Source organism: Protopterus annectens, chromosome 1.part0 (assembly GCF_019279795.1).
Source record: "Protopterus annectens isolate FY-2018-M chromosome 1.part0, PAN1.0, whole genome shotgun sequence".
Classification (NCBI taxonomy): Eukaryota; Metazoa; Chordata; order Ceratodontiformes; family Protopteridae; genus Protopterus; species Protopterus annectens.
In genome coordinates, this window is record NC_056725.1 from 690846338 (window position 1) to 690870092 (window position 23755).

At 37.8% G+C, this 23755-nt stretch overlaps 1 protein-coding gene across 1 annotated transcript in view; it reads right to left on the minus strand.

Moving 5' to 3' along the window:
• Positions 1-23755, minus strand: part of LOC122794071 (spectrin beta chain, non-erythrocytic 4-like) — a 1992331-nt gene that overhangs the window by 702011 nt on the left and 1266565 nt on the right. Inside the window, exon 13 of the mRNA XM_044062212.1 lies at positions 737-1494. Within this exon, the coding sequence (XP_043918147.1) occupies positions 737-1494 (758 nt within the window). The remainder of the gene's footprint in view (positions 1-736; positions 1495-23755) is intronic.

Consider the following 23755-nt stretch of genomic DNA (forward strand, 5'->3'; position numbering starts at 1 on the left):
TAAAATAAGTTTGGTCTCAGAGAATGAATCAGTGAATGAATGAACTCACTAGAAAATATCTATGACAAACCAGAATTTTCAGTTTTGCAGCAGGTTCAGCCAGACAATCACATTAATGTACAAAATATTATCAAATTATGAATTATCCTAGTCTAGGTGCTGCAGTGCTAAGTGGTTCTAGAAGCAGCTTGTAGTGTGGTAAGTGAGTGACTGGGTCTACCTACCTTGCTTTGGTGCAGTCACTTGCCACAGCTTACACTGTGTCCATTTGTCAGGTAGTCTGCCACCAGGAAATACAATGGAGGACAAGGGGAGCAGTCTGAATGAAAGTGCATTATTCAAAAAAAAAAAAGTCTTGGAGAATAACAAATGCTAGGAAGACAGGTGTATAATTCAAAAAGATTTGGCTGCATCCACTTGAGGTATATTTCCAAAAATACTGGATACACCTTTAGGTGTGATCAGGGTGACTAAACTGCATTATATTCCTTGTGTGTGCTGCTGCTTCATTGTGATGAAGGTTACAGTCCCTAAAGCCATGAATTCAATGAATTTCAAGGACAAACGGTTTCATAGTTTAGCAATTTTAAAATTCTGCACGCTAAAAAGCACTACACATATATGGGAAGATTCATTTTGCAGAGAAAGATCACATCAACGCGAGATGCTAGGTAGCCATATTTACTATATATTATTATATACTATATTTACTAACGTAAGTAATGCTAATGCCTACCTTGCTCTCCTTTCCTCATGTCGAGGAGTCTCTTGTTCACTGGACTCATGCCTCTCCAACCGTCTTTCGTGGCGTTCACGCCTCCTTTCTGTCTGCTCATGCTGTGGAGTGTCTTGCTCACTGGATTCTTGTCTCTCCATTTTCTGCTCCCGCCGCTCACGTCTCCTTTCTGCCTGATCTGCTTTTAGTGTATCGTGTTCACCAGACCCTTGTCTTTCTGTCCTCCTCTCATGCCTGTCCCTCCTGTGTTCTGGTATTGGTTCCTGCCTGGTGTCTTTTGCTTCTTCTTTCTCTAGATTAGTGGCGGCAGTCTCATGAGATGACACTTGCTGTGAATGTATTGACATTAGCTTGTCAGGTTTTACTTCCTCTAAAACCACTGATTTTGGATCACTCCCTTCAGGTCTTCCTTCCTGATGATGAGGAAGTCTGATGTCTGTACTGTAGTTTAAACTGTCTTGCAAGTTATGAATTTTTGGTTGCATACGCTCAGGTCTCAACTCCTGACGTACATAGGCAATTTTTGGTTCTATTCTTTCAGTTTTTAACTCAAAGTCATATTTTACTCCATTCATAAGGGTTTCTGCCTCAGTTTTTTTGTTTAGTTCCTTCTTGTCAATTTTTGGTTCGACTTGCTCAATGATTGCATTATACAGACGTGGAGCCATTCTGGATGCCTCAAGTACATCTGCTGAAAACTTTCTGCTAAGCAGTGGAGTGGCTGGTTGCTTTGTTTGCTCTGCTTTCAATTTCTCCAACTAAAAAAGGAAGAAACACAATACAGTGAGTATATACGTATCCTGCAGCTAGTATTTCTATACCACCTGGCTTCTATTTAGAGCACTGAACTGTATAATACAAAAATAAAAACAAAAAGATAATTATTATTAAAAAGAATAGAATGCCAGCACAGAGATGCATAAATCTCACACTTAGTGCTGTCTGATTCAAAGATATACAGCATAACATTGAGTTGGTATTATGTAAAGCTACAGTAGAGGCTATGAGGATATATACATTACGTGAAGCATGAAAGGCAATATGAAACACACATCGTAAGCATACTGTACTGGTGTTCAAACTGGAAATTAAAAGGATTACAAGGGCACGTTATGGGTCATAAAGCTTGTAAGGTAAGTACAGCACACAGTGTTAAGGCTATCAGCTGCTACTGACTTAATATATAGCCTTTGTTTTAATTACCTTAATCATCGCTTGGATATTATGCAAGTAAGTTAGTCATTTAAATATTGCAGAGTTCAGAGATTTCTGAGAAAACAGAATGCTGGTACTTCACACCTAATTTGAAAAATAAGTAAAACAGAAAGGAGAACAATTGCAAATAAAATCACAAAACTGAGCAATGAAACGGAAAGAAGAAAAACAACAGACTGAAACGAATGCACAAAAACGAGAGACACAAGGTAAAATAAGGTACATTACAGACAATCCATAGAATATTCTACCATTTGATTGAATGATTAAACTACAGTAACTGACATAGTATAAAACATTATAATGGCATCAACTTGTTCTGACCTCTATCGCTTAAGGTTAATCATCGGTGAATTGAAGGACAAGCTATAAACTAAACATCGTATTTAAGGGCAAAATAAAACATTTCCATGATTTACTGAATAAGCTTACTCAGTCACAGAATGCTGTGTGCAAAACATTAGTATGTTTTCCCTTTTGTTGCTTTTTTGTATTGTGTGGTGCATAGATTCTTCTATTTTGAATATTGTGGTGTATTTTGATTACACTGTGATTTACTTCTATTGTATATTTAAACTAGAAAAGAAACCAACACTGTTGCTCTTGAGAGTCGCATAGAAATTGGATTGTCCCCTGATGTACTACCACCCTGGTGGTGGTGTGTTCTTAACATCACTGTCTCTCTAGCTGTCCACCCTTTATGTTAATTTGACCACGTAATCCCTTCCCTCTCCTCCTCCTCTTTTTTTTGTTTTCTATACAATCAAACTTTATTTAACACAACCTCAACAGTAGCAGCATCATAGAACCACAAGTTGACAGTAAAGAAATAAGTTAAAATAAAAAAAGGAAGAATAAAAGGAATGAGATGTTTCAAGACAGTATGTCTCAGTTCTTATAATTTAGGATCTAACAAAACTGCAGGAGGGATCAGCTCTATTACTTTTCTTATAGCACCATTTATGTTCCATTCTGCTCCAAACAGGTGAGTAGCAGAGCCATTTACTAATGAACTTTTGTTCCTCTTCTACTACTGTTCTGTTTTCAGATGCTCTAATTTTCTTGACTATATTCAGCAATACTTGCACAGTTGGGGGGTCCATTTCTTTGCAACTGATTTTTTGGCTGCCAGTACTATCACTGCTAACAGCTCCTTCTGTGTCTGTGTATTAGCTAGGTTTAAGTTAGGCCAAAATCCCCAAAACAGATTTTCCTGGGATAATTCAATCTCTTCCTGCAGGAGTCTTCTAAGTATATCCCTGACCGAAATTTTAAAATTATCCAGGGTTAGAGAAAATTGGATCATATGCCTCCAAACCCCTAGTTCCACTGATCTACATCTCCAGCAGGCTTCATTCTCTCTAGAGGACCTTCCATACAAAATTTCTAAATTTTCTTACCCTCAAGGCCCAACCTGAAGTTAAACATATCTGTGAGGAAATCCAAGTTCCTAATAACTGTTTCCATCCTTGTATAATAATATCCCTTTCAATTATATCTTCTTCCCTTACTTTTTTCTATAAATATAAGATGTGACCACTCACTCTCCTTGTTTTGTTGCATTTCAGGTATCCACTGAAGAGCTGTTGGCAAATCATCATACCTGATACTTCATTTAGTTTCCACTCAGGGCCTTCCAGAGGTCAGTAAATTGGGATTCCAGTACATTGGGCAAATCAAATACTTCTCCTAAGTTGCAAGATTTTGACCTCTTTACAGTTGCTCCCAGTATTTCACTCTCGCACTCTGTTGACTCCATTTTATAGCTACTGCATGGAATATCCCATTGTGTGGGGTATGTCCTACTGGCAGGATATCTTGCCCCAAGTTCAGTAAGTCCCCTTGAGAAAATGCCTGTTTTAGGTCTTCAACCTATTCCAACAACAGATCCGGCATATTTTGGTGTTGGGATTCATTCCACATTACTTCTAATAAATCTCTACTATTGTGCCACTTACATTTCTGAATTATCATGCCCCTTCCATACAGCCTCGTAGAACAGATTCTGACATCTGGTGTAGACCTCTAACCAAAGTGCAAGCAAGTTCTTATCTATATTTTAACAGTTAATTCATCTGTATGCACTGGTAGAGTCAGTTTATCCCAGGCAACTCTAGGTCATTGCCCCATACCATAGGAAGTCACGCCTGTTATGGACAGGCATAGTCGGTGTTGACCACAGACCTGCTCTGATCATAAATTAGTTCTGTGTACTACTCAAAAAAAAAAAACAAATTGGGATATTTGCAATTAACATGGCTAGGGTAGTAAAGGCTCTATGGACACTAGCCTAGTAACCTTCTATGAACCTGTCTTATGTGTTTCTGCAGATTAATAAATTCTGATCTCAGTAGATTTGACCAAAAGTCCCAAGTACAAAAAATGTGAGAACACACAGCAGTTCAAAATCTAAGCTCAGAGATCAAGTTCGTGGTTCAATGCTCTCCACTTCCATACATGATTCTTGACCCGATTACTAAGGAGTACGTCTCCTTAATATAAACCTTATATGTCGTATTCTAAGGAGTATGTCTCCCTAATATAAACCTTATACGTCATACTCAACCAGACTCTAAAGTATCTGTGTTTGTCCTGAGTTTTAAGATTGTATTGACAAGCTAAAAAAAGAATTTGGGAGAATTTATAGTTAATGCAATAGTTTTATCCCTGTTCATTTAATAACCTGATAATTTACTGAAATGATTAAAAATATCTCTTGGTTGCTTAAGGTGAGGATTTTACCGTCTGCGTAGTGTGACAAATTAATGCTTAGATGCTGCCATGGGAACTGCATGACCATAAATGCATAATTTCTTCTGCAAATGGCTTCAAGTATATTGCAAATAATAACAGAGAAAGATGGCATCCTTGAAGTGTTACCCTTTAAATCATTACAGTGCTATAAAGTGTAGACTTAATTTTTACCCTAGCTGTAGAATTCTAAAACAGTTTGTAGCAACAAGATCCTCTGTTTGGGTAGGTCTACCTTTTCCAATACTGCAAAGAGAAATGGCCATTTAACATAGTTATTGTAAATGCCTTTTCTGCATCCAAATTAAATAATAGTTGGGGCATTCAGTTTGTTTGCTTCCTGTATGAAGAGGACATGGCTGATATTATTGAACATCTTCTTCCTTCTATAAAACCACACTGATCGAGGTAAATTAATCAAGGTATGCAAGTGTTTAATTGATGATCCATTATAGTCATAAGTATTTCACAATCATGGTTTAAAATTCTTATAGGATGATATGAGCCTGGTAATCTTGAATCCTTACCCTTCTTCGGGGATAGTTACTCCTTTTTTCCATCTCACAGGGAGCTCTCATCTTTGCATGGCTTGAATCAGTAGCCTAGTCAACAACTGAACCTTTTTCAATCTCATAAACTTCCAAATTTCTATTGGCAGACCACTTGAACCTGGAGATTTGCTTAAAACCTGAGCATTCCAAACTTCTTGGTCAGGTCACCTCAAGTGAAGTATTTAGTTAAAGACTACTGCTGAATGTCTGTTAGTCTGGGCGTTATCATAGTATCTCCATAATTTTTTATTAGGGTCAAGACGTCTGGTCTTAGCAGCTGCATGGCATCGATTGTGTGATAACGGTTCCTACAAACTTCTGCAGTCTCCTCTGTTGTGCACTTTAATTGTACAGGGTTTTCTTCCCTTAACTGTAAGACCTGCCTTTCTACTTTTTGTTGCCTAAGCCTACCAGCTAGTGCCTTCATACTGCATGCAGTGCTTACTGCATATGCATCTCTTAAGGAATTCTGTTCAAATAATACTCTATTGTCTTCCAGCTGCTGCATCTCTACTAGTAAATATCTTAGCTATGCTTTCTCAGCCAGGATATATTAGCTTGCTTTTTTTCCATATACTTTTTATTTTAGCTAGTATAGTTTCATTCTTAATTTGCTTTTCAACTTCTTGACTACAAAAAATTTTTGAAACTCTGTTTTCAAACATTTTTTTAAATCATCGCATAAGGTTAATACAGCTGACCCCCACATCTGTTCCTTTTTCTGGACTAAAACATCCTGGACCCACAGCTTAAAACAGTCATATTTAAGGAAAAAAGTAGGAAATCTCTAATGCCACTCAGTATGGACAGCTTTATGTAAAAGCAATGAAAATTTAATATAGTTGCGATCAGAGATAATTACAGGTCCAAAAGGGAGCCTATGATCTTTATTCTGATGCTCACGAGTAACCACAACTTTATTATTTCCTGACCATCATCTATGGTGAGCTGAGTAGTATAAGTAATGGCTTGAGTAACAAATATGTGACATGCCGGCTACATCTAACAAGCCCAGCATGTCCAGAAATTTCTTACATTTCTTCTCCATATTAGTTAATTTAACCTTCTCATTCTCACCCTGATGCCTCCCTTTCATGGAAGATCATATTCCAGTCACTCTTTACTATTAGAATACTTTTGCTAAACAATAGTATTTCTGACAGAATTTGCCTGACTGAAAAAAAGGTGTCCCAGGAGGGAGATATAATTAAATTAAAGTTATCCTCAGTCCAAATACTTCCTAAATCTACCTTGGTCATCCTGCATCACATTAGCAACTACAAGTGGAAGAATCCTCTTTCTTTAAATTAGCACCCCACATTTCCTTCCTCTTTCATAGCTTACCCTATAACTCAAAGCCTTTCATGGATCATTTTTCCTGTTCATAAATTCCTATATACATTTCCTGTAATGCAACTAGATCACTTCTGAGCCCATTCAACATGTTATAGATACGTGCCTTCTTAAATGGATTGGTCAAGCCATTAAAATTCCAGGTTATAAAAGTAAGCATAGCTGTGGGATTGGTAATAGATTGGTTTTAACACTACACTCAAAAAATCTGGACATCTCTCAGTTTTGGCCTTTAGGTTTTTCTTTAATGCCTCTCCAACTCACATTTCAGAACATTGAGTCTGGTGCCCTAATTCAAGCCAGATAATTGTGTTGAAGTAGCTATTTCCCTGGAACCTATCTGTAAAATGGCATATTAATGAATGGATTTGAGCCATTCCCTTAACAAAGCAAATCTATTTAATAATGCACCAAAATAATAAAATAAAACAACATACATATTAACTATATACAAGCTAGTTCAGTTGAAGTCCAAAATAAGAGCCTTTGCTTCAGAATTACTATCACAGGATCGCATAGATGGGTCCCACTATTCAGCTATGAGACTCTGAGTGATCGTCCCCAGTGGATTGACTAATACAGTCCAAAATATGCCCTCACACACAGATGACAAGTTTCTGATTTGCTACGCAAAGGTTCTACTTGGCCAACAACAAAAAATATAGATTAGCAATCCCTATGTCACAGGACCATAACAGGGTTTCCTATATATCATATAACAGTGATAAAGGTTTGAGCCATGCAGATATGTCTGAATCAAACTGCACTTATAAATCACCAGTATCCATGCAAGGGATCCAAACACCATGTGGTTGATGGACAACATATGCACATCTGCATTAATAAAGTTACTTTTGTGTCCCCACCAGATTTACTCTGCTGCAGGTGTTACTTTTTGCTGGCGGGCCTTATTATATAAAGTCACACCAATTACTGACACCGCTTATACACAAATGTCATAATTAAGTACCTAGCAGATAAGTACTCCTTCTCCACCATATATTAGTTTCTTGTATGGCTTCCACAGTAATGATAAAACCATTTTCCTGAGACGGCGGGTGCTAGATCTCACAATAATGTGCTAATGGGTCTTTCAATCACCCTATTTTGAGACCCAAGATGTTCTATGGGCTTTTTTCAGCACTAATTCCTGCTTCCTCAAACCAGTTCATACAATCAGCATATTAATCATAAATAACTTGCAGTCTCTGCCATCTGACCCTTCTTGGACACCTAAGAAATGGTGATTCTTTCTCCAGGCTTGGTAGTCTTGATCAACAAACTGTGCATGGCCTCGTTAGTTGACACCTTAGATTTTAAGTTTATTCTCACCAATAAGTGACTGGATAATATCTAAATGTCATTCTCTGCTTCAGTAACTTCCTGTGTGTGCACATCATTTTCCTTCATATAACGATGTATTTTATTGCAGTTTCTTGTAGTTAGTTACTAGTGTCACTTCTGGTTCTGATTCCCAGCACTGCACTGCTGGTGGTTACGAATACTGTAGGCCTTCCTGGCAAGCTACTAACAATGGTGGATTCTGCTGTGTCCCTCTGGATTCCATTTTTGGCTTCATCATATAGTTGCCTTTCAAGACAAATGAATATCTAAGGTCTTAATTGATTCAAGGTGAAAAAACATCTTTATAGTGGCTAACAGCTGAAGCACAATCTGTAAGCTGTTTTCACAATCATGCCATACCAGAAGGTCTTTCATATTCTCCTGTATTGGCTATTTTCAGTAAGCACAGAATTAGCATTTTATGAAATTTCTTCCCCTTAAACTATTTAATTATTTGCCCTCCAACTCACTCGGACTTTGAGACTAAGACAGTATACTGAGTTTCCCCTCTCAATTTAATGCATTTTTAAAATTAGTGTTCTTCCTTTAGACCACTAAAGCTCAAGTTACCCCTTCTTTCATTATTCTCGTAACTGCTTAGTGCACAATGGAACTCTTATGATATTAACCCATTTTTTTCCATTTCCTTTAAAATCTGAGACATTTGGTCTGATACCACTAATTACTGAAAAGCCCACATTCTGCCTCTCAGTGGTCATTTTGGGATTAGTGCTTCTGTTTTGCTCCGGGTGAGAGAAGGAGAACAGGGAAATTATTTCCTAGAGACTGCTGATCACTCCTTCATAGGAGCCAGCTCGCAATTTTTAATACTAATCTGATCCTTGTGACAAGATAAGAAGAGGGTCATTGATTCCTGACTCACTCTGACTGGGTAGTTGAGTGTCTGTATGGAACATTCCTGATAAATCTGGTTGCTATTCAAGACATCTACCAAGGAAAGGCTAGAAGCCTACAGACTCAGCATCATCTGGGCTAAGAATGCTGATCACCAAAGAGCCTGTGGCCAGATTGTCATCTTGGGATTCGTGCCTCTGTTTTGCTTCTCATCAACAAATATAGAGATATCTCTTGGAACCTCAACTTCTAAGCCCATAAGGCAAGTCTCCACACAGCCCAACATTCTGGTCAATGGAGATTCCATAGTTAGACACACTAATGTCCCTCTCACCAGGCCGAGTAAGGAGAAAGCCATGGTCAGTTGCTTATCAGGGTCCAGGATTCACCAAATTATGCATGCACACAGGTCATTGGACCATAAGAACCAGTATAACTCAGTCATAGTCCATGTAGGTGTAAATGACCTGAAACATACCTCGCTATACCATATAAAGACAGACATGATGGAGTTCTTGGTATGTGTATCATAGACAGGTAAGAGCCTATTACTGAGTACCATTCTACCTTCTCCAAGAATGATGCTGCAATATAAACAGAAGATGACTGAATTTAAAAACTGGTTTAGTTTCTGGGGTGATTCTAAGGAGGTGTAGTATCTGTAAGCATGGAAGGAGATGGTCAACAAAACAAACTGTTTTACCATGGATGGTTTGCACCCCCCCAGGCTTTTGAATATTAGGTAAAACGTTGTCCTTCCCCATAGTGCCTTTTTAGATAATGCCAACCTAACAATCCTTCCAGGATAGCAAATCTAAGCCAAGAAAATCTAAAGGTGTTACTGCTCAATGTCAGGAGTCTAACCAACAAACTCTGCTACCTACAAGCTGTCCTCACCCTAGAAAATGCTGATGCCTGTGCAGTCAATGAGACATTTTTAAAGCCATGGAGAGCACTCTGCCAGTACAAGGCTATAATGCCTTTCACACACACAGACTAGCTACTACACAGGCAGGGACTAAAGATAAATGTGTTTCAATTTACATCAAAAATAAACCTACCTTAAGGCTGGTCTCAAATGATGATGCATTTGAGCTTCTCTACATTCAATTCATGATAGGCAAAATTCCATACCATTTTCTTGCAAGCTTTAGGTCCATCTCTAGGACCCAAGAAACCCGTAACATATATTTCAGCTTACTGGAGACATTCACTCTCCAACTCAATACTATAATCTTGGATTACTTTAATTACCCCATTATTAACTGGGAATCATATATGACACCAACCATGCAGGCAAACAGATTCCTAGGCATTGCAAACACAAAATCCCGGGACTAGATTGTCAATATACTGACCAGGGGAACAAACATATTGGACTTGTTCCTCACTAATGAAGGAGAGCACTGCACCTGCTATTCCCCACGTCCATCCATGTAAAGTCCTCTCTGGTAAGGTCAGACCACAGAATGGTCTCCTTTGAAAGAAGAATAAAACCTGCAAACCCAGCCAACTATGGAACAATTTAGGAACTACTTACAGACTAACTTCCTACTAAATCCTGAAGACACTGCTGCCTATGCAGAACTGTTCACAGAAACCCCATAGAAGCATGTTAATAGCTGCATAAAGACAGTTATACCCACTAGGAACAAGTACAAAACTAACTCATAAACAAGCAACCCGTAGTGTAATTACATCAACAGTCTGTATAAAGTGTACCAAAACTAAATTTGATGTAAATCTGCCTCACATGCCAAGGACAACCACAAGGCATTCTTTAGTTATGTCTGCAACCTTAAATGCAAAACACAGTGGAGTTACCAACACTGAGACAGAAGCTTTAGAAACCAACTGTCAGGAAAATTCAACTCTGTCGTTATCCCTCTCTCCCCTCTAGCCTTCCCTCATAAAATACCACCAAATATAACTTCCCGAACTATCACTAGGCAACAGGTCTACAATGATCTCACTAAGGTCAAGAACATTGCACCAATGGGCCCCAATAATATCCTAGGCTGCCTTCCTCATGGCATGAAACACGACTTATCAGGCTCTATGGAATCACTGTTTAACCATAGCCTTCACACATGCTTCATGCCTCATGAATGAAGAACATCAGCCAACAACACAGCCTTGAAACTACAGACACACAACTCTTACTATTGTCATATGCAAAGCCAAGGAAACACTCAGCGATGACACAGGAAACCTCGAGCTACTGAAACCAACAAAGACTGCTTTCTTTAAGGGCAAGTCATGTCTATTCAACCTGAGAATTTCATCAAAGCAGTGGACAAGGGCAAATCAGTTCACACTGCCTACCCTGACCTGGTCAAAGCATTTGATACAATACATCACTCTGGTGCTGTTGACAAACTAAAGAGGTTCAATAAAAAACTCTTATGTCACCCACAGCTAATACCCACCAAAGTCTGTCAGGGATCTGTCCCGGGACGGATACAGCAACAACACACAAACTGATGTAAAATCTAAAAAAAAATGTGTGTATTTACTTATTCATTTGTACATACTTGCAGAATGTGTTTTGATATGTAATATGGTTTTAAAAAAAAGAAAAAAAAGAAAAGTTTCATTTCCTTCCATCATTTCCTATATATATAAGTTGTACTTTTGAAATTGGTTCTATATTCCCTCTGATCTGGCAAGCTAGTAAAGGGTAAAAAACTTTCAAAAAAAAGTGGCGTTAAGGATACTGTTTGGCTTTTTTATAACAGATTGTTTCGTTCTAACTGAATATATCGTTTTTCTGGATTGCTTGAGCAAGGTTTCCGTGGCTTTGTTTGTTTTTACATCTGTCCCGGGACGGCTCATTTTTGGTATTTACTTCTCTGATATAAAGGCCAATGTCAAGGACCTCTGGCTGACTAAATTTGCAGATGATTGCAGATTAGGAAAAGTCACAGATTCCCCCCACCAGCACTAATGTTCTCCAAGAAGGGCTGACACAGACAAATAACTGGTGTTAGAGCCATGGAAAAAAACTAAATACCAAAAAAAAGCATAATAGGATCAGTTAGGAAGCTGGATACTGCTGGCAGCTATCATACTCAACACACCTCTAAGAATTGAGCCAATAGTCAAGGACTTGGGGTATATGTAGACAGCAATCTAGTCGTTAAACATCAAGTGTTTACAGTAGTGAGCAATTAATTCTCTGCTGCATATCTTATAAACAAAGGTAAATCATTTAGGTCCAAGGAAGTCATTATTCCAGTGTATTCCGAGCACATCAGACCTAATGCCTCCTTTGGTATGTACTTAACCATGTACATACAAGTGTAGTGTCCACAGATGTTCCTCACTAAAAGAATACAGGGTATAAATAACATGTCCTCTGCAGACCACATCAAAGCACAATCTCTGTATTCTGTCTCCAATAAGTTGCTGAGGGGAGATTTATGACTGGCATACAAGGCACCTTCAGATCCCAGTCTCATGGATCTCCTGTGCATCTACAACACAAAAAGCATCAGAATTACCCATTTTAAAGAATTAAAGCTTGTCTACGATATATATATATATATATATATATATATATATATATATATATATATGTATAGGCCATGTTGGAGGGAGGTGTGTCTCTCAGAGACTACCCCTTATTTGCAAAAGGCACCCCCATCCATGTGAAACAGAGTTTTTTCCTAACTTAATTAAGTATATCTTAGAAAACTTGATGGGGAAAAGGAAATTCTCACCTGGTTTAGCACCTGTCTCTCTAATGGACACAGGGTCTAGTGGTCATTAGACTAGTAGACATGTATGAATCTATAATACCCCATCTGCAAATGTAGCACTTTACTTAAAAATATTTATAATAAAACTGCTATCAGCAAAGGTAACAGCTAAAATATGAATTTATATGCAATATTACATAAAAAATTTTAAATAAACATTCAGATTCCTATTGTAAAACATTGTATTATGTTCCACAGCACATCCAATCAAAACAGGTAATAAGTAAAAGGCATATATTCAAAGAACAAATAGTAAATATAAGAATGTCAAAACTGTTAAAAAATAACCAAATACAACCATATATGTTTACCTGTATATCCATTTTTTGTACATGCATATTTCATGTTCACCTGCGATTTAAGTGACCACATAACCAGATAACTATAAAGACATGAATATATCAGATGCATTGCATCTTAAGCTGATGTCAAATTTAATATATTAATAACCCCTCACCTTTTCTGTTTTCAAGTAGAAATATTGTATTGTCTTGTCTTTATGTAATCAGCTAGATTTATGGATTTTTGACCAGCTTTATTTAAACTGTGGCAAAAATGAAAGTCACACTTTTTGTATACTTAGAGGTAAAACAGAATCATCCATTTGTGGTACAGTTAGTTAACACTACCTACAAAGCAGATCTGTCTTTTTAAATATCTCAATATTTGTCAAATCTTATAATGAGATTCATTGTCTCTCTCTTTCCTCATATTGAGTATCTTAAAACCAGTTAAATAAATGACAGACTGCAGACTGCAGTATTTGCAGATTTTATTTTTCTGAAGCATCTTGTATCACACAAAATGCTATTGTGACTCCCATGCACTGGCCCAGCAATCAAGGAGCCTCAATCCTCACCACTAACATCAGTGAGGGGTGTCCACATTGTGAAGGATAACAAATACACACACAGTAAAGGACAATGTCCCTTAAGAGCACACAGAGATCACAGTCAGTCTGGGGCTGGTTTATCCCTTTCTCTCCAGATCCCCAATAAGACTCCCCACTGACACAGGGTCCAGATCTTAGCCTAGTGGTCAAGCTAAAACATCCAGCACCCTCTCTGTCCAACCAGTGCTTCGTATCCCTGCCCAAGTAGCTGACACACACACACACACACACACACACACACACACACACACACACACACACACACACACACACACACACACACACTTTAAGATTTGATTTAGATACAAACACACTGACACTCCTGGGAAAGACTGGCACAGGTTCTCCAGCTATGCCCCTTTCTGCCAGTCTATAAGGTAGTAATCACAACCACCAACCACTAATATCTGCTCCTAGGGTGTCCAATTATTACTGTGCAATATTATTATCCAAATGGTAAGTGTGACGAACAGCAAGGCTTATTTGGAGTGGCTTGGACAGTATCACTATATACATGCAATGTACTCTAGAGCTTAAATTATCTCTACATAAAGCAGCCATGGTTGAAAGGTTTAAAAATATTTAATAATAAATAATAAGAACATAAGACAATACTTCTTACTACACAGTGCTAGTAAGAGTTCAGAGATCACAGAGAAATGCTTAAAATAACACAGAAGAAAAGTTCTGACATCAATACAGAAAACAGCTAGACTAGACTACCTATTTCCTATCTATATCTAAGAGCAAACACAGTTCTACAATAAACTTACATATAGAGCAAGGCAGTGCTGGTGAGTTGGATGTTCTCAAGGCAAACGCAAAATGCTTTGATTCTCTCTCTGTCCTTAAATTGATAACACAGTACTACTGACTCATTTCAGATTACATAATTTTTTCTCTGGTTCCCAAGCTAACAGAAAGTCAGAGTTTAGCAGCCCTTTTGATCTTGCACCTGGACAGGAAGCTACAGCAATAAAAGACATGATACATGCAAATTGTAACAATTAAGTCTGGTCTTAAAACAAAAGAAAGAATCTGCTGGTTCAGACACCACAGCTCCAAGCACTGAGATAAAAAACAGTCATAAAGTGCTTGACTTATCAGTTTTCTTACAGCAGAGTGCACTGTTGTTACATTTTTGCAGTTCAACATCTAATACAGTCTTTTCACATTTAAGAGAACAAGCCTATGGCTTATATTAATATTTACAAATCTATACAAACAAAAAGCCGCACAACAGATGAACCAGAATGGCTTCAGTGGTGAAAAAAATGATCCACTAGGCATATATGTAACAAAGCAATTTATTAAAGCACACAGAGGAAAAAATAAAATAAATAAATAAATAATATTAATCCAAATGGGTCACATCCAAGCGCTTTCGTCTCCTGTGTAGGAGACTTTTTTAAAAGGAGCATGCACAACAACTGAAAAACTTTTATACCATCATTAATTAAGTTTCAAAACAAAAGTACCAATCATTTTCTGTTTTCACTAATTGAATCCTTTGGTGTAGGGTGTAATAGTTAAAGGTATAACACAATGAAATGTGCAATAAAATATGCAGTTTTACCATGAGTCAAACCAACACAAATAGTAAAATAACATATGTGTGTGTATACCATTTGTGCATTACAATCAGTTATCATGAAATTAGGAAGTAAAAAAATATATATTAAAAAGTATATAACTAATATACTTGTGTTAGGTTTTACAAGTGCATATACATACGCACATGCTTGTGCAACCTATTCACAAAAATTTATGAATATATAAATGAATAATGTCTGTATGAGTAAAAGCTAAAATATGTGTGCATATATATAACTTGTATGCACAACAACATTCATTTTAGAGGGTCAGAATGCACATAATTAATAAAATTAATAAAGGTTCATTGCCAACATTAAGCAAATACGTTGGTATCATAAAATTTTTTTAGGTTTAATAAATAAATGATAAATGTGTTTATAATAAATTAATAAATAAATACATACATAAGCATATTATGTTAAAAACTTAAAAATTGTTGGATAACCACCTATGTTAAAATGCAATGTACAACAAAATTCACCTATCTAGGCTCTTTAACTTCAAAAAACAAGTAACTGAAATAGAATCATTCAGGCCTGGCCATTGAGTAGCATTCGTTCTTAATTGCCATAAAGCTTCATTCATTTCCAAATGTAATGGCCATGGTCCACCCCTTGGGTTCTCTTCCATAGCTTCTATGATAGTAAATTTAAACCCATGATCCGGCCATTCGTTACAATGCCTTGCCAAGGCGTTTATATCCTTTTTTTAATTTAATGTCCCTCAAGTGCTCGTAAATATGTGTCTTTAACTTTCTTTCCATTTTTCCAATATAAAAACAGGTGCATTTGCAACAGAAAGCACAATAAATGACTCTTTCAGTGTTACAACAACATTTTTTCTTCTGGGTAACTCTAAAGCCATTAAAGTTCAATTTCATGCTTTCCATTATATATTGGCAATACTTTTCAAGATCCACATTTTCTCATGCCCCCAATACTATAAACTTGGGTGTTGTTTTCAAGTATGTTTTTGAGGGACTGACCCTTTCTGTACACTGCAACAGGTCTTTCTCCTATACATTGTCTAATTTCATTACATGAGGTTAAAATAATCCAGTTTTTCTCTAAAATTCTTAGTATGTCATGACTCTCAAGATTGTATGTGGTAATAAAAGCACAACGATTGTTTGTTTCTGATAATATTGGATTTTCAAGACTCATACTATTCAGTGAATTATCATCAAAAAACATTTGTCCATCCACTTCACTCGGTGTTATGTTATGTTGTATGCCATCAACCATTAGAATAGCTTGAAAAAAGCCTCTCTCTCTTTTGTTGACAACCTCTAACATTACATTATTTACTAAATTTCTTGGATATTCTCTTTTTATAAACATTTCTTTTAGTAAATCACATTAATTCAGAAAAGTGTTAAAGCAAGATATCATACGGGCTGCTCTTACAAATTGGCCCTTCACTACCGCTCTTTTTTGTTTGTAAGGGTGTGCACTATCAAAGAGTAAAAAACTATTAGAATAAGATCCCTTCCGATATATTTCTGAAACAAATTTACCTAACTGTCTATCTTTTATTAGTTTAATATCCAAGTATGAAATTTCCTCTTCACCAATGTTATGAGTGAATTTAAGAAAGGGTTTTGAATTATTGATGTGATTTAAAAATTCATCAATAAGGTCCCTTGGACCAACCCAAAAGAAGGAAAATATCATCCAAAAATCTGACATACATTCTACAATATTTAAAAAAATGTGATTCAAAAACAACTCTCTTTTCCCATTGTAGCATTACCATATTGGCATAAAGGCCACCACAAGGGGAACCCATAGCAACACCAACCATTTGTATAAACAATTCTTTGTTAAGAAATATACAATTATTTTTTAAAACAAGATCAAACAGTTGTTCGAACACATTAATCCTGGGTTGGGGTATCCCTTTTTCAAGTAAATAGTCACATACCCATTCTACCCCTGTATCATGAGGTATTGAAGTATAGAGGTCCTTTACATCAATGGTTACAAAGAAGCCACTCTCTTTGAATTCCAAATTAATGATTCTCTTCAAAAAACCCCACGAGTCCCTACATATATTAGTCTCTTCAGCTACATACTTTTTTAGGTTAATGTGTATTTTATTGTGCATACACGTTATATATATGCTCACATATTTTAGCTTTTACTCAAACAAACATTATTCATTTATATATATGCCCATATGACTTGCTAAGGGGATATCATGGGCTATGGCTAGAAGTGCCAGATGGTAGGCTCTAGGCACTACCAACTGCTGTATTCTATCACCTTCTAGCCCTCCTTCAGGGGTCGCCTCTCTATACAGTAACCCTTTGTCCCAGTATACAGATTCCCCCTTCCCTTGAGAATCAGGTCCCTCACTAGCTACCTGCCTCAGGCCTTGCAATGTAGGGTCTGAGAGCTGAGCCTGTCTCAACTCTCTCTTTGAAACCCTCCCCAGCTCCCCTTCCACAGGAAGTCTGGCATCCTCTGACAGCGGTGCCTCACTATCAGCCTAGGTACAACCACTCACCTCTACCCTTGCAGTCCCTCTGTCCAAGGGAACATCAGTATCCACAAGCAGCGGTGGCTCCTCTTCAGTCTTATTGCTACAGAGTAGCTCCCTCCCTGAAGTAACCACCTCACCAGTCCTGGCTGTAAGTATGTGGTTTGTCTGGGTCTCCCCCAGGCTACGAGACCCACATACTTGTCTCAAAGCCTGACTGCATGTAACTGCATAAACACATGGTAAAGCCTCATCAAAATCCTTCCCTATCAAGACATCTGCAGGATGGTAGCTCAGTACCCCTATTGTCTCAAGACAACCTACTATTGGCATTTTGTCTTTCCCACTTACTGGTTCTCTCACCTTTTATTCCCCACCTTGTCTCTGTGGGCATCTGTATGCCACATGGCCCCACTGGTTGCATTCAAAACATTTAACCTTAGGTCCTGGATGTGTAGCTGGACTAGTGGCTTCCCCTGCTGGCAGATTCTGTTGGGGCAGTCTGGGTTGTCCACCATGGGTTCCCTTAGACCCATGAGCAGTACTGGGGTTCCCTTTCCTGTGCAAGGATGCCCTGCTTGCTAGGTATAGATCTCCCTTCTTCCCCAACTCATCTGAAGCAGTACATTGTCTATCAGCTAACCAGCTCCTCATTCCTCAGGCAAAGTGCTAAGGGCTTGTTCTCTCACCAAAATGTCTGCCAGCACTTCAGAAGTGGTGGCCTGACATTCACTCACCCACCTATGAAAATAAGTGCTCAGTTCAGGAACATATTCACACATACTTTCATCTGCCTTGCGTCTATGCTCTCGACACATTTTCCTATAAGTTTCAGGTGTTAGCTTAAACAATTTTAACAAACAGTTCTTAACATCAGTATAATTAAAACAAAGTCAGACATTTTGGACAAAATAGTTACAGCTTTACCACAGAGTAAAGGGGTCAGCAACCATACCCAGAGCCTTTGTTCAACATCATACTGTTTACATACCTTCTCAAACATATGAATGAAACTATCAAAATTATCCCCTTCTGTAAGCTGCTGAAGAAATTTACTGACCTTTTGTGCTTCTGGGGTCCAGTTAATCCCTAGCCCATTACCTCCATGACTCTGGCAAAGAGTCAGCATCTCCCTTTTGTGCTGCTTCTGCCTTTCCTTCTCCTCAGCTTCCAGGTGTAGCAGTTTCTCATTCTCCTCAGCCTCTAGGTGTCTCTGTCTCTGTGCTGCTTCTATTTCCAAATGCCTGGCTTCCAACTCAAGTCTCTAGCTCCAGATGGCTTTTTAAGTCTTCTGCAGAAAGGTTGAGCTGTCCATTCCCTGAGTGTTGTACATCTCCACGGCCAGTCTGATCGTCCTCCTGGTTGCTATTCTGTGATGCAGCTGTGACCTAAGCTGCAATCTTGTCTGCCTTAGTCAGGTTTCCATGCACCAGTCCTTTAGCCTGTCACAACTCAGCCAACTGGCTCCTTGTCAGCTTTCCATACTCCTCTGCTGACATGCTTGCCTGCTCTCCCTAAGCTCACAAAAGAAATAAAATAATTGTGATCTGAATTCTGAATATTAACTGCATGACTGATTTAGAGTACAAAAACACCTTCAGTGATCACTGTACACAAGCTACAGGAATTCACTATCCACACCAATACAAGCCAATTAGTATGTGCCAACCAATTAATATGTGGTGTGGATATCCCACCACTGCCAAACAATTAATATGTGATGTGGATATCCCACCACTGCCAAACAATTAATATGTGGTGTGGATATCCCACCACTGCCAAACAATTAATATGTGGTGTGGATATCCCACCACTGCCAAACAATTAATATGTGGTGTGGATATCCCACTGCCAAACAATTAATATGTGGTGTGGATATCCCACCACTGCCAAACAATTAATATGTGGTGTGGATATCCCACCACTGCCAACCAATTAATATGTGATGTGGATATCCCACCACTGCCAACCAATTAATATGTGATGTGGATATCCCACCACTGCCAAACAATTAATATGTGATGTGGATATCCCACCACTGCCAAACAATTAATATGTGATGCCCGTGCACTTGCCCAGCAATCAAGGAGCCTCAGTCCTCACCACTAACATGAGTGAGGGGTGTCCACATTGGGAAGGATAACAGTTATTGTATTTATTTTTATTTTTTGTTTTATTTTACATTTGTTAACTAGGATAATCCAATGGGACCAGGTCCATTTTCAGTGGAGGCCCAGGGAGAAAAGCTCCACAATTACATACTGCAAGTAATCAAGACAAATATATAACAGTTATCCAAGGTAATGACACACACATTAGACATACATAGTTCAAACTGCCATTCAAGACATTTTCTATCATTAGATACATTACAGACAATGTACAAAAAATAGAGAGGTGTGCCAGTAAGTATGCTGTGCTAACCTATCTTAAATGGGTACAAATTTATAGATCTGAGACATAATATTAAACATTAGGTTAAAGATAGGTAGAATAGGAAATAGACAATGTGGAATAAGTAGAAAAGAGATTATGTCATACATGGACAGATCCAGGTTTTCCTGAGATGTGATTTGAGTAGTTTTTTTGAATTGTGTGTTTGTTATTGTAGAGGTTATGGGGGGTATTCCAGTTTTTGGCTATGGTATGGGAGTATAGACCTTTGCCAGTAGTATTGTTGGCAGTAGTTATACTGAGGAGAGGTTTATTAGAAGAGCGAAGAGGACGACTAGTAAAGTAGTGGGATAGCAGTTGTTTTAGTGCTGGGGTTTTGCCTGGGTAGTTCAGGGTGTTAAAGGCGTGAGTAAGCTGTTGGTAGGTTAGTACATGAGGGAATTCAAGCCACTGAATTTCTTTTAGTACTTGGCAGTGATGAGTTCTAAAGGAAGAGTTGTTAGCAAATTTGGCAATTCTGTTATAACATGACTCAATTTTGTCAAGATCTGTTTTTCTAACATGGGTTAGGACTGGTGCTGCATACGTAAGTATGGACAAAAGGTGAGTTTGGGCTAGGGTGATTCTTGCTTTATCTGTGAGAAAATTCTTGTAGAGAGTACCCATTTTTTTGTGGACCTTCTGGATAATTTGTGCTATATGAATATCAAAGAATAGATTTTTGTCTATTTCTATACCTAGGAGTTTTGTATCGGTTGAAGGAGAAATGACAGTACTATTTTTGGATGCGATAACGAAAGTTAGGGGAGTAGATTTAGATTTATTAGGGGGAAACAAGAGTAATTTAGTTTTATTGGGGTTGAGAATTGGTTGGATGTCAGTGATCCAACGTTCAACAGCAGAGAAGGATTCTTGGGCCAGTTGCTGTAGGGTGGTAAGAGATGGGACTGGGCAGATAAGTGTTGAATCATCTGCATACTGTATTAGTGTGGCTTGTTTGGAGGAGGTATGCAGTTTATTTGTAAAAATAGAAAAAAGTAGTGGGCCTTTTGGTACACCTATATAGGTGGGGAGAAAAGGAGGTAGTTCAACTTACCACTAAACAGCTTTTGAACCAGGAGATAATAGGGGAGGCAAAGGATAGGGAGGAAAGAGCGTCTAATAGTTTGGGGTGTGAGACCATGTTGAATGCTTTGGAGAGGTCTAAAAAGATAGCAGATACAAAGTTATTATTATTTCTGTGATGACTGATCTGATTGGTAAAAGAGAGAAGAGCAGTAGTTGTGCTATGGTGTGGGCGGAAGCCATGTTGAATGGAGGAGAGAAGATTATGTGAGCTCAAGAATTGCATAACCTGCGAGTGAATACACTTCTCGAGAAGCTTAGATAAGGGAGAAAGTATGGCTATTGGCCAGTAGTTAGAGAAATCATAGGAATTTCCACCTTTGTGTAGAGGTATAATGTATGAGATTTTCCATATTAGAGGTACACAGGCTTCTTGAATAGACCGGCTGATAAGGATTGAGACTGGGTAAGATAAGGAGTCAGCTGCTATTTTCAAGAAGTTAGCAGGTATACCATCTGCTGCAAGAGTGGTAGGTTTCAAGTTAAGGAGAACTTTTTTAATTTTAGACGTAGGAACAGGTGAGAGAGTAAAGGAGGGCATGTTATTTGGGAGTCTGGTAGAATTACATGGAGAGTTATCTTTAGTAGCGGTGGGTAGGCCATTAGTTTTGGATAGCTGGGTGGACAGTGCTTGTATTGAGTTTATAAAGTGATGGTTAAGTTGAGAAGCTATGTCTTTATTATCATTATTGGGGGAGGTAGGGGCAGGGGTGGTTATTTTACCAGATTTTAACAAAGAGTTGATGGTGTGCCAGAATTTTGGGGGATTTTTTGAATGTTTGTTTAGGAGACCTAGGAAGTAATTTTGTTTATCTAGTTTGGTTTGTTTTTTGGCTAGATTCCTAAGTTGTTTATAGTTTTGTTTGGCATGGTTGGAGCTGTCTTTTTTCCATTGCTTCCAGGCCTTGTCTCTAGACTTTAGTACAGCTCTTGTGTCCCTACTTAGCCATGGAACATAATTTGCTTTGGCTCTTATTTTCCTGATTGGTGCCATTGAATTCAGAACTCTGGTGAACATATTGTCGAAGTAATCTACTGCCTGGTCTAGGCCTAAGGTTCATAGAGGTTCCCAGTTGCATTGTTTTAAAAGCAAACACAGAGATGACAGTCAGTCTGGGTCTGATTTCTCCCTTTCTCTCCAGATCCCCAATAAGACTCCATACTGACACAACTATAGGGTCCAGATCTCAGTCTAGTGGACAAGCTAAAACTTTCAGCTCTGCCCAACCAGTGCTTCATGTCCCTGCCCAAGTAGCTGACACACACACACTTTAAGATTTGATTTAGCTATGTTTGCATCTAAGCTTGAAAACTGCCTTACATTTCATTGTATTACATTCTGTCGCTAATACCAAACATTTCTTGACTCTCTAGAACAGAACTAATGTGTTTGTCCTTCTATCCTTCAACAGGGAGTAAATGCCTCACCCTTTCTCTGTTTAGTTTTACTTTAAAATAACTTTTAAACTCCAGGCAAAATCATGATTTGTGATGCCACATCCCTGAGTTCATCATCATATTCACTAAGAAACACCCTTGGCTTCACCCTCTCGTTTATTTTACTGCAACTATCAAAGCCTCCCCTCGGTCTAGACCCATCTTCTGTCAGTGACTTCAGTAGGAAACTTGGGTTTATGTTTAAATTAACAAGGAAAATTAATTTACTTTTTTTAAATGAAAAAGCTGCCAGAGCTGTTCAGTGTATGAGGAATTCTGTTTTTCCTCAGTCTGTATACTTAGATTATTGTTTGACTTTTCTCTTTTATTGCAATGTTATTTATGTAAGGATTTTCTTACTATTGTAAATCTCTAGGATAATATTTTTTTTTCTTTTGAGGTCCAAGATCCCAAGGAAGACTAACGTAAACTGTGGGGAGAAATTGAAAACTAGTAAACTGCATTAAGGTAATAAACTAAACCAATTCAAGTTTTTTCTTGAGACACCTGCATGAACAGGCATGTGAACAAAACTTGATTTCTTTTATTTGTACATTTAAGACCATTTAATTTTTGTGTTTTCTCTTATTTTATCACAGATTATTTCCTTTCAGTTTTAACACTGTTAAGGAAGAAAGGAAATAATGTGTTGCTTTTTTGTGAGGCCTACAGAAGCTTAATTGTGAATTGTTGGTAGAGATGAAATTTGGTGTTTTTTATTAATGCCTCAGGGAATCAGCTTGACTGTTTTTACAGAGTTGCCAGAACATACTGCAGTGTGAGAAAATCTGTCATACCCTTAAGCCCAGTGTCTCTTGAAATACCCATCCTTTTGTTAATTTAACTTCAAAAGCCAATGTCACTCCAATCTTATTCATTGTTACCAGTGTGTATATATATTCACTAGTTGCACATTCTAATATCCACAGTGTTAACCCTTTTATTAGCTTACTTTAACAATCTTACATCAGCATCAGACCTAGTACCACGCTACAAAAGCAGATGAATACAAATGAAAGAGAATACATGACTTTCAAAGAATACAAAGCTGGTATAAAGCTACCAGTTTAGTGTCCTTTAACAAGAGTGAAATTGAATTTTGAGAGTAGTTCATATTTCCCGGATTTTTATTTACATCTAGAAAGGATCTTACTTTAGATTGGGTATGAAAGTACTGCTACTGATTATTTATTAGCATTTGTTTACTGAGAGAGACTGACTGAGCACAAATCCTTTATTGGGTATGAACATAAGTAAAATCGCT